This window comes from Serinus canaria, chromosome 24 (assembly GCF_022539315.1).
Source record: "Serinus canaria isolate serCan28SL12 chromosome 24, serCan2020, whole genome shotgun sequence".
Taxonomy (NCBI): Eukaryota; Metazoa; Chordata; class Aves; order Passeriformes; family Fringillidae; genus Serinus; species Serinus canaria.
In genome coordinates this window covers 5658849-5669937 of record NC_066337.1, presented here as the reverse complement: position 1 = coordinate 5669937, position 11089 = coordinate 5658849, and the positions used below count along the sequence as shown (strand labels likewise).

Here is an 11089-nt window from a genome sequence, read left to right as displayed (position 1 = left end):
TGCAGATGTGACCCCTCAGTCCCAGCACCCCTGGGTGGGCTGGCACTTCCCGGGACAGCCTCCAGGAACTGAGAAGAGTGTGTGTGGCCCCAGTGACACAGCTGTCACTTGTTGGGTGGTCAGAGCCGCTCTGCCGGCAGCGAGAGGGCAGGTACAGGTGTGGGTGTTTGTGTGCGTTAAACAGGCACAGCCAGCCCCCAGCTCCTTCCCCCGCTGGGGAGGGATCCTCTCCGCAGCAGAACGCGTCCTTGCAGGCTCCGGTTGCACAGCCGGGCAGCAGCTGGGGAGGCAGAGCCGCCAGATGTGTCGGGAGGACATCCTCGCCTCGCAGCACATCTGGTAAGAGCGCGACTCCGGCAGTCCTCGGCGTGTTTGGGAGCCCGTGGGGGGTGCGGGTGTTCCTGCCAGGCTCCAGCCGCTCTCCAATCGTGCTCGGGGAGCTGGCAGCGCCGGAGCGGGGCGGGACAGGGCAGGATGGCGTTGCAGGAAGTTCTGCCTGCGAAGCAGCCGCCTCCGCAGCGGAGCCGTACCCGGGACAGGCACGGCAGGAGGCGGATGGGCAGCTCCGGGCTGCGCTCCGTGACCCCGGCAGATCGAGCACGGGCAGTTCCCGGCTGGAATCCTGCAGGACGAGGTAAGCCCGGCGCCGCTGCCGCCTCGCTCGGTGCCAGCCCCGGGCTCCGGTCCCTGCACCGCCACGGCCTCGCCATGGAGCGGGGAGCCGGGAGGGCACAGGGGCGAGGACACGTCTGCCACCAGGACACGGGGGTCCCGAGAGGGGTCTCTGGAAGGGCTCAGCAGCAGGACGGCAGCTCAGGGCCCTCGGCTCAGCAGAGGTGCTGGGAACCGGGTATGGGACAGGGTGGGTTTGTGTCCTGCAGAGGCACCGAGGTCGGGACACCTGTGCTCAAGGTCAGCTCCTCTGCCCCCGCCCCTGTGCCTCAGTTTCTCCACCTGGATCACATAAAAAGGGACTGTAAACAGCGTGGGTTGTGCGAGGAGTGAGTGAGTGAGTGAGTGAGTGAGTGAGTGAGTGAGTGAGTGAGTGAGTGAGTGAGTGAGTGAGTTGTCACTCTGCTCGTCCCTTCTCTCGCCTGGGGTTTGCTTATATTTTTCTCCCCCGTGCCTCAGTTTCCCAGGATGTTGGCTGTGAGCACCGCCCGGGCTCCTGAAGGATCACCCTGCTGAGCCCTGCTGGGGCGGGAGCCTGAGTCAGCACCAGCACAGCCGGTTCTGCCGGGCTGGACCACGCTGGGGCAGGTAAGGCTGGGCAGGGCTCTGCAGCACCGCATCCCACAGCCCCCCGTGCTCTGCTGAGCCCACTCACCCACCTCACACACCCCTGTGTTTCAGGTGGAGGATGTCCCGGGCCATGCAGTGCCAGAGCTCTCTGCCCTGGGGCAGCTGGGCACGGCTGCCGCGGTCCCTGCCAGGGACGAGGGGGACCCGCAGCGTGTCCGTGTGCGCTGCTGCCGTGCCAGGTGAGCTGGGCTCTGTGCCTCTGGCACTCAGCCCTGTCCCCCCTGGACATGCCTCCCCAGCTGTGCAGGGTTGTGGGGCACCCTAGCGAGGTGTGAAGCGGGGTGGGGTTACCCTGCTGGGCTGGAGAGGGCCGTCCCTGACCATGTGCATTCCTCCTCCCCACCAGGTGGTGCAGGCAGGCGGTTCCTCAGGAGGATCCTTCGCACAAGCAGCATTTCCCTCCCCAGGTACAGTGTCACACGGCTGGGGCTCTTTGTCACAACACCCGGGTGGCTGAGCTGGCTGCCTTGGCGCTAGGGACACTGCTTTGCTTCCACCTAGACCAACACCCAGACCCACCTCCCTGCCTGCTCTGACTCCAGCCCACCTCCTCTGCCTCTCCACGGGCTTTCTGGGAATGCACAGCCCGTGGCTTGCTGACCTGCCTTCACCTCCCAGCCGTGCCCCTGTGCTCTCCCGTGGTGTGGGGGAAGGAAGGGGTGAGCTGGCTCCTCTCAGCACTTCCCAGAGCCTTGCTGGTGATCTGTCCCCCCTGCCCCAGGTGGGGTTTGGAGCTGCTCCCTGTGACACTCTCCCTCCTCCTGCAGGGGCTGTGCTCACTACCAGGGAGACTCCCAGGAGAAATCTGCCCAGCCCAGCTCCTCTCGCCATGGTCAGTCCCAGCTGAGGAACGTGGCCTTTTCTGGTGAGTTTGCAGCACTGATTTGGAGGGAGGGTCTTACACAGCAGGGTTTGGCAGCTGAGGGTGAGTGTGAGGGTTCCCCATAACTGGGTGCTGTCCCCTCTCTGCAGTGGCTTGGGGCAGGCAACTTCCCCAGTGCCCTGCCAGGGCGCAGCCCTTGTCATGTCCAGCACCTTCCTCCTTGCAGGTGCCATCAAGAAGCACCAGAAGAGCCTGTCTGCATGGTTCAGCCACCAGCCCAATGAGGAGAGACAGTTTGGCCCTTCCTTCTCCCTGGATGCCGTCCACGTGGACCCAGTGATCCGGGAGAGCTCCCTGGAGGAGGTTCTGAAGCCTTCTCCTGATTTAACCATCCAGAACCAGCTCCAGCAGCCCTCTAGAAAGGTTATCAGCCTCCACAACCTCTTCGACGTGGACGCCTGTGGGCGGCAGGTGAAGAACGTGGTGCTCTACGGCACCGTGGGCACGGGCAAGAGCACCCTCATCAAGAAGATGGTGGTGGACTGGTGCCACGGCCGCCTGCCCCGCTTCCAGCTGGTCATCCCCTTCTCCTGCGAGGACCTGTCCCACAGCCACGCCCACGTGTCCCTGCGGCGCCTCATCACCAAGAAGTACCAGCACCTCCGGGATGTGGTGCCAGTTCTGGAAGCTTCCAACCTCAGCGTGCTCTTCATCCTCAATGGCCTGGAGCGCCTCAGCCTGGACTTCCGCCTGGCTGGCACGGAGCTGTGCTGTGACCCCAACGAGCCCGTGCCTCCCTCTGCCATCGTGGTCAACCTGCTGCGGAAATACCTCCTGCCTGAGGTCGGTGTTGCCCTGCTTTGTGCTGGGAGAAGGTTGGGGGTGAGCCCTGAGGCGTCCCAGGGCCGTAGTGATCATTATTTGCAGTCCAGCTTGGCTGGGAGCAAGCAGGCAGCCTCTGTTCCTGGAGGGGCTTGCTAAGGTGGCCTCATGTCACTGGTGGGATCTTTAGGGGGTCTGGCAAGGTAATGAAGGCTGTGATCTTCCAGATTTTAGGAGCCCTGGTAAGGTAATGAAGGCTGTGATCTTCCAGATTTTAGGAGCCCTGGTAAGGTAATGAAGGCTGTGATCTTCCAGATTTTATGTCTAGGAAGGAATGGGGAAAGTTCTTCTGTCCCCTCTGCCTGGGCCAGGTTTGATCCAGCGCCTTTGTGAACCCCACCCTGTGGACAGGGTGATCCTTGTGCACCTCTCGGTGGGTTACACCCTGCTACAGCCCCAGACTCATCCAGCCCTGTGTCCCCAGGCCAGCATCATCGTCACCACGCGCCCGTCGGCCGTGCGCCGCATCCCCGGCAAGTACGTGGGGCGCTACGCCGAGATCTGCGGCTTCTCCGACACCAACCTGCAGAAGCTCTACTTCCAGATGCGCCTCAGCCAGCCTGGCTGCTCCGGAGAGGAAATCCAGGACCGCCGCTCAGCGGAGCAGGAGAACCTGGTGGAGATGCTGTCGAGGAACTTGGAGCGCCACAACCAAATAACGGCTGCCTGCTTCTTGCCGTCCTACTGCTGGCTGGTGTGCACCACCCTGCACTTCCTCTACTTCACCAGGATGGTTCCTCCCAGCCAGACCCTCACTGGTATCTACACCAGCTTCCTGAGGCTCAACTTCAGCGGGGAGGTGCTGGACAGCACCGACCCCACCCACATCTCCATGATGAAGTACGTGGCCAAGACAGTGGGCAAGCTGGCCTACAAGGGGGTGATGTCCCGCAAGACCTGCTTCTCAGAGGAAGACCTGCGGCAGTGCTTCGAGGTGGAGATGAAGACTGAAAGCGAGCTCAACCTCCTGGAGGTTTTCCGCAGTGACGTCTTCCGCTTCTTCCTCAGCCCGTGCGTGCAGCCGGGCAAGGAGCACACCTTTGTCTTCACCATCCCCGCCATGCAGGAGTACCTGGCAGCCCTGTACGTGGTGCTGGGTGAGAAGAAGACCCTGGTGCAGAGAGTGGGGAAGGAGATGTCAGAGGTCCTCGGGAAGGTGAGCGAAGACGTGGCTGTGGTTGTGAACATCGTCTCCAAGGTGCTGCCGCTGCGTTTCCTCCCCGTGCTCTTCAACCTGCTCAAGATCTTCCCTCGTTACTTCTCCCGGGTGGGCGGCAAGGACAGGGATACCATTGCCCACACCATGGCAGAGGAGCTGTTCAAAGAGGAGGATTACTACAACGACGATGTCTTGGACCAGATCAACTCCAGCATCCTGGGCGTGGAGGGCCCCATGCGCCACCCCGATGAGATCCCGGATGATGAGGTCTTTGAGCTCTTCCCCATTTTCATGGGCGGGATCCTGTCCCGCCGCAACCGCGCCATCCTGGAGCAGCTGGGCTGCTCCATCAAGAACCTGGCAGCCTTCGAGATCGCCAAGGCCATGAAGAAGACGGTGATCAGGAAGGGCCGCAGGGGCCTGCCCCCCTCAGAGCTCATGGACTACCTGTTCTTCCTGCATGAGTTCCAGAACGAGCGCTTCACGGCCGAGGCCATCCTCTCCCTCCATGCTGTCAACCTCTCCTCCGTCAAGATGACCCCTCTCAAGTGCTCTGTGCTGGCGTCTGTCATGAGCACCACGAGTCACGAGGTGGAGGAGCTGAACCTGACCTCCTGCAACCTGGACAGCAGCAGCTTGAGGACCCTCTTCCCTGTCCTGCTGCGATGCAAAGCTCTCCAGTGAGTACCAGCTCCTCCTGCCCTTGGGCACTGCTCAGAAATTGGGGGTTTTCTCACCTCTGCCCATCAAGGGATGCTTTAGGAACCCAGGTATGGAAAACTTAGGAAAGGGCGTGTTTATCCTCAGTGCATTCCTAGGGAACTACAGCTTCCGACATGCAACACTCCTCGAGCAGCCTTTCTAGGGCACTGCATGCTGGGATTTGCAGTCCCAGCTCACCCTCCCGCAGGAATTTTTGGGAAGTTCCTTGCAGCTGGTACAGTCTGGGCGAGCTGCCAGCTGTCCTGGCAGACCCGAGTCCCTATGGAAGCTACCCGGCATCCCCGTGTCGTTAGCTCTGTGAGGAGTTTGCGGTCCCAGAGGTGGGAGTCTGGGCTGTGCAGATGTTCCACAAACATTCCAGAACATTTGTGGAGCTGCAGGTCTTCCTGCTGCCCAGGTGGTGGCGAGACGTGCTCAGCACAGATGGATCGGGCTGTGCAGCTGGGCTGTGCCGCACTTCCTTCCTCCAGATGCTCAGGAGGGCTTGATGGAGCCCTGATCCCTCCTCTGACCTTCACCCACCTCCTGAAGACTCCGCCATCCCCTTCCCCTTGCCCTGCTCCTGCTGGCACTGGCTCTGCTGGCTCATGCTGGGGTGCGGTGTCACTGTGCTCCCTTTGGGAGAGAAAACCTGGAGTGGCCTAGTTTGGGGAGCTCAGGGAGGATGGTGATGGGCAAAATGGAGCGGGCAGGGCTGCCAGGCTACCAGGTAACAGCCATTTTGTTCCTGTCACCCCCGTGTCTTGCTCTGCACCAGTCTGCAGCTCAACAGCCTTGGCTCCGACGCCTGCAAGGAAATTCGTGACCTGCTCCTGCATGACAAGTGTGTGGTGAGCAGCCTGCGGTGAGTACGGCCCCCGCCCTGCATGACACTGCCACCGCTGTCCCCCACGTGCCCAGGCACTCCCTGAGCTCCCGTGTCCCACAGGCTGGCCAATAACCCTGTGGGCGAGCAGGGCGCTCGCTACCTGGCCGAGGCGCTGGCTGGCAACCGCTCGCTGCAGCAGCTGTCCCTGCTGCACACCGCACTGGGGGACCCCGGCGCCGAGGCCATCGCCCAGCACCTGGCCCAGAACCAGCACCTGCAGGAGCTCAACCTGGGCTACAACTCCCTGACGGACACGGCGGCCCTGCGCGTGGTGGAGGTGGCCAAGAGGCACGAGACGCTGGACAAAGTGCAGTGAGTCCGCTCTGCCGCGTCCCTGCCCCCTTGCCCACGAGGTGTCCCTGCCCTGTGTGCCCCTGTCCTTCCCCTCAGCCCTCACCGGTGTCTCCTGCTGCTTTCCCAGTCTCTACTTCAATGACATCAGCGAGGATGGCAAGAGGGCTCTCGACAGCCTGCGCATGGACCGGGATGGTGTCAGGGCTCTGGTTTTCCTCACGGCGGGCACCGACGTCTCCGATTACTGGTCCCACATCCTGAACGTGGTGCAGAGGAACCTGCCCTTCTGGGACCGTGAGCGCGTCCGGCAGCACCTCGCCCTCCTCCTGCAGGACCTGGAGAGCAGCCGCAGCCAGACTGCCAATCCCTGGAGGAAGGCCAAATTCCTGCGAGTCGAGAGCGAGGTCAAGAAAATGCTGGGGAAACTGCAGGATGGGAGCCTCTAACCTGCTGCCCATCCACCAGCCAGGGTGGGGCAGTGGAGTGTGCCCAGCAGCACATTCCCTGTGCCCTTCCCCACCTGGAGATGCTGGGTGGATGGTGCTGTCAAAGGTGCTGGGTGTGTGGGGCTCAGCCTCATCTGCAGGTGAGGCTGAAGTGTGGGAATGGGACAGAAACCAGGCCAGGAGCAAATGGGACTTGTTCTTCTGGGCTTGTGGAAAGCCAGCCCTGCACCCCAGCCAGAGCACGGGCAGGGAGCAGGACTGGGGCTTGTCTGTGAATCTTTTGGGAGCATTAAAGTGCACCTCTCTATTTCCACTGAAGCGCACTAGTACCAAGACTTGATCTCCTCCTCGGGCCCTTCCTGGGGAGGAATGTGGAGCAGCTGGAGTGGAGGGTTCTCCCTTTCCCCATCTCCCAGCGCTGGCAGGGAGCAGCCCACCTCTGCTCCAGGGCTGAACCAGTCATTCCCCCCCACTGCGTGTCCCCCTGGAAGCCACCAGGAGCTGTCCCCAAGCTGGGTGTCCCGGGGTGCTGGTCCCTGCTCCCAGCTCTGGCTGGCAGTGCCAGGGGCTGGGAGGGCAGGCGAGACTCGGGGCTGTTTAACCATTAAACCTGGGGCGTCTTGGGAGAGGCGGGGACACTTCCCTGCCACTTCACCCTGTACCTTGCTCCCTCTGGCAATCCCTGCAGCCATGAAGCAAACAAAAGGTATGTGCCGGGGAATCCTCTGGAGACCCTTCCCCACACACGCAGGCCCTGCTGCCAGGTGGAGCAAGGCAATGTCAGAGCCCAGGCAGTCCGTGAAAGGAGCCAGAGGCATGCAGGAAAATGTCTCCTTGTGGGGATGCTGGGGAGGCATCCCCTCTCCCTGGGTTTGGGGTTCCTTGTGCCCAAAGAGGTGTGGAGGGGTTTTATGGGGGGGGTGTGTGCCAGGGAAGGTCTCTGTTTCATTCTCCTGGCTCCAGCAGCGCTCTGGGGTCCTGGTGAACCTTCTCACTCCCCACTGAAGAGCCCTGTAAACCCCCAGGACTGAGCCCATCTGCTTGGCCCTGCTTTACCCCCACAGTGAGTGCCCATGGGACCTGAGCAGCAGGTCCTGCTCTGGGGAATGCAGGAGGACAGGTGTGACAGGGCCAAGGAACAACCTGTTCTGAGAGACAGAGGGGCTTGGGGGCTGTGTGGGCTTGGCAAACCCCCTCACCTGGATGGCAGGCTCAGCCTGCGAGTGGACAAACCCTGTGCTCAAGAGTGTGGGGTCTGCTCCCAGCCCACCCCCTCCTGTGCTGACCTCTCCTCTCCCTCTGCAGGGCTCGAGGGAGACAAGATGTCCATCATGTAAGTGCTGATCTCCCCTTGACCAGGGGCTTTCTGGAGCTCAGGAGAGATGTGGGGAATGGTCCAAGAGGAAAATCCCCTCTGGTTTTCCCCAAGGAGAAGGAGGCACAGGCCTCAATTGGCCCTTTCTGGGAGGAACAACTCCCCAAGGCTGGGGGAGGCAGGGGTAAAGCCACCCTGCACTAACGTGGCCTCTCCTGCCCTTTATCATTTCAGAAAATTTGAATTTAACCCCAAAGTTGGGATCGACAACCCAGCCTTGACACTGACTGAGGACACGGGTAAATAACACCCTCATCTCCCAGGGTGTCCTTGTGTCTGCAGGGGGCTGTGGCACCTGGGTGTCCTTGTGTCTATACAGGGCTGTGGCACCTGGGTGTCCTTGTGTCTATACAGGGCTGTGGCACCCGGGCACTGCTGGGATCCTGAGCTCTCTGTCACCCTGGGGACCTGTGGGAGGTGACCACAGAAGGGATGAGCAGATCCCCAGCCCAGGATGGGGTGCAGAATTTGTGTGAGGATCCCTGCAGGGCTCTGCTCACAGGCTGTGCCCCCACACAGATGCTGAGGGCTTGGGGGAGCCCCGCTTCTACCTCCTGACCAAGGACAGCACAGAGACCTTCGGCTTCTGCCTGCACGAGGAGCTGGGCTGCCAGGGCCACATCATCCGGCAGATTGAGCTGGGGGGGGTGGCCCAGCGCAGGGGGCTGCAGGATGGGGACCGCCTGCTCCAGGTCAATGGCCACTTTGTGGACCACATGGACCACCTCAGGGTAAGCTGGGAGCGTCCCATGGGAACGCCTGGGTCCCTGGGATCCCTGACTCCTGATCCCTGACTCCCATGGGAATGGCTGGGTCCTCCCCAGCCAGGGGCACAGAGGATAAATGAGCCCTGCTGATCCCAGGGACCCCAATCCCACCCCATCAGAGGGTGCCTGCCCAGGGTTCACAGCCTGGGTCCTTCCAGGTGGTGCAGAAGATCAAGGCCAGTGGGAACCAGGTCCTGCTGGCAGTGCTGGATGGTGACTCCTACGAAGCAGCCAAATCCCTGGGCAGGGACCTGTCCCAGATGCTGCCGGATGACATCCGCCCGCGCCTCTGCCACGTCACCAGGGACAAAAGCGGCTTTGGCTTCAGCGTGTCGTGTCCAGAAGGTAAAGCAGGATGCTGCCACCACGAGCCTCCCCTTTGTAGCACCTCACTCACCCCAAAGTGCCCCTTCTGCTCCTCCTGCAGGAACCAAGGGCACCTTCCAGCTGTCGGTGCTGCAGGACGGGCCAGCGGACAGAGCAGGGGTGCCACCAGGCTGCTGGCTGCTGGAGCTGAATGGGGACAGTGTCAAGAGCTACTCCCACACCCAGCTCACCAGAAAGGTGCCTGCTCCTGGCATGGGGGGCGAGAGATGGGGCTGAGAATGTCACTGAGCACCTGTGCTTCCCATCCAGCTTAAGCAGAGCGGCAACAAGGTGACACTGCTGGTGGCATCCAGCGCCGTGGAGGAGTTCTATCGCCTGCGGGGCCTGCGGGTCACGGCTGCCTTGGCAGACACCTCCAGGCTCCCCTTCAAGGTCCGGGAGCTGCACCTGGTGAAGGGTCCTGCTGGCTACGGGTTCCTGCTCAAGGAGGATGACTGCAGCACGGGAGGAGTAGGTGAGAGGGCTGAGAGGGGCAGTTTGTACCTGAGCAAGGCATTTCTGAGGGTTGGGAAGAGCTGACAGCTCTGCCTACAATGGGACCTGTCCCCACCTGCTCATGGGGGTCAGCAGAGCCAGTTCCCCTCTGTGAGCCTCTGCCCCCTCCCTGTGCTGTGGCAGGCCAGTTCCTGTGGGATGTGGATGTGGGGCTGCCAGCAGAGCAGGCAGGGATGAGGGAAGGGGACCGTGTGCTGGCTGTGAACGGGGAGAGCATCGAGGGGCTGGACCATGAGCAGACGGTGCGCAGGATCCGCGCCCGGGAGGATCAGGTGACACTGCTGGTCATCGACCCCGCTGGGGACGAGTTCTACCACTCGGTAGGTCCTGGGGGCACACTCCTGCTCTGGCTGGGGAGCCCTGGGGTGCTGTGAGGCTGCACGGTGGGATGGGTGTCCTCCACAGGGGTTGTGTGTCCATCCCTCTTCTGCTCTTCCAGATCGGGCTGTCCCCCCTGCAGTTCTTTGAGGACAGTGACCCTGCCTCAGGCTCCTGCACGCCCTCCCTGCCCTCTCGAAGTGGCTCCCCTGTGCTCTGTGATGTTGAGGTGGCACCCAAGGGACCTGTGTCCTGGCTGATGGCTGCTGCCAACAGTATAGAGATCATACAGGTAACTCCTCAGGACAGTGCTCACAGCCTGGCAGTGCTCTGAGTGCTGCCACCCTCCTATTCTGCCCATCCTAACATTTTCTGGCACCTGTGGTGCTGCCAGGAGGAGGCTGTGTGGTCCCCTGGCCACAGGGGCCAGGCAGAATGACTCCTCCAACCTGTATCCCCACAGAGCCAGCGCCAGGAGGAGCACACTAAGCTGTACCAGGCATTCTAACAGCCCAAGAGCCTCTGGACAGGCTCTCCCACACAGCATCTCCACCCAGGCCACGTCCAGCCCCTCGGGGCTCAGCACTGCTCAGCACGGACCCTGCACACGCAGCTCCTGTGTCTCCATGCCTGGCTCACAGCATGACACTCCCAGGGACTCGTCTCTGCTCACTCAGGCTGGCTCAGAGCTTTTATCGACCACAGTGGCAGCTCCTCCTAACCTGACCACACACCTGTGTCTTCGCCTGCCCAGCTACCTCCAGGGATTCCTCAGGACATTGCACTGAAGCCCTTGCCCAGCTCCAGGCTCTGGGAGTTCCCAGGAAAGCTGGGGTGCTGCCCTCTGCACCATGAGCCAGGGGACTTGAGGGCTGGCTCAGATCTGCACCTGCATGGACATCTCTCCTGTGCTTCTCCTCTCCCTGAACCTGTGGGCAGTGAGTGTCCACCACCCAGCACCACCCTGTTCCTGCACCACCCTTTTGGGGTGATTAAAGGACAAATCCATGCTGCTGTTTGTGTGGGTGATGTTATGGACAGCACTGCGACTTGGCAGCACATCCCAGGGCCAGATTCATCCTCTCTTCCCAAGCCTGGAGTTGGGCAGTGGATGTAGGAAGCTCTCCAGGTGTGCTGCTGGGAGGGTGGGGGCTGAGAGCCATCCTGAGAGCCCCTGGGCACTGCACCTGCAGGAATCTGAGAGCAAACTCCTGCGGGCATCCCCTGTGCTCCACAGCAAGGGTTGCTCC

The 11089-nt window shown here is 61.9% G+C and overlaps 1 protein-coding gene across 4 annotated transcripts; it reads left to right on the top strand.

Annotated features, from left to right (window-relative positions):
- The first annotated feature begins 136 nt into the window (after positions 1-136).
- On the top strand, positions 137-10851 carry NLRX1 (NLR family member X1). 4 transcript variants are annotated; one of them, XM_050983547.1, is made up of 18 exons: positions 137-339; positions 1132-1260; positions 1354-1481; positions 1649-1709; positions 2070-2167; positions 2352-2968; positions 3432-4846; positions 5647-5733; positions 5818-6069; positions 6179-6455; positions 7803-7830; positions 8392-8603; positions 8798-8984; positions 9067-9203; positions 9276-9480; positions 9645-9841; positions 9961-10131; positions 10303-10851. In XM_050983547.1, the coding sequence occupies exons 3-18, from the start codon at positions 1361-1363 to the stop codon at positions 10345-10347; spliced, it is 4110 nt and encodes a 1369-aa protein (XP_050839504.1). In that variant the 5' UTR covers positions 137-339; positions 1132-1260; positions 1354-1360; the 3' UTR covers positions 10348-10851. The 4 variants fall into 4 exon arrangements, 2 of the variants coding, with proteins under 2 accessions (XP_050839504.1, XP_050839503.1); XM_050983546.1 differs by lacking the exon at positions 137-339 and adding an exon at positions 385-634; XR_007779472.1 differs by lacking the exons at positions 137-339; positions 8798-8984; positions 9067-9203; ... (2 more) ...; positions 9961-10131; positions 10303-10851 and adding exons at positions 388-634; positions 8047-8111 and having other exon boundaries at positions 8392-8467.
- Positions 10852-11089: the final 238 nt, after the last annotated feature.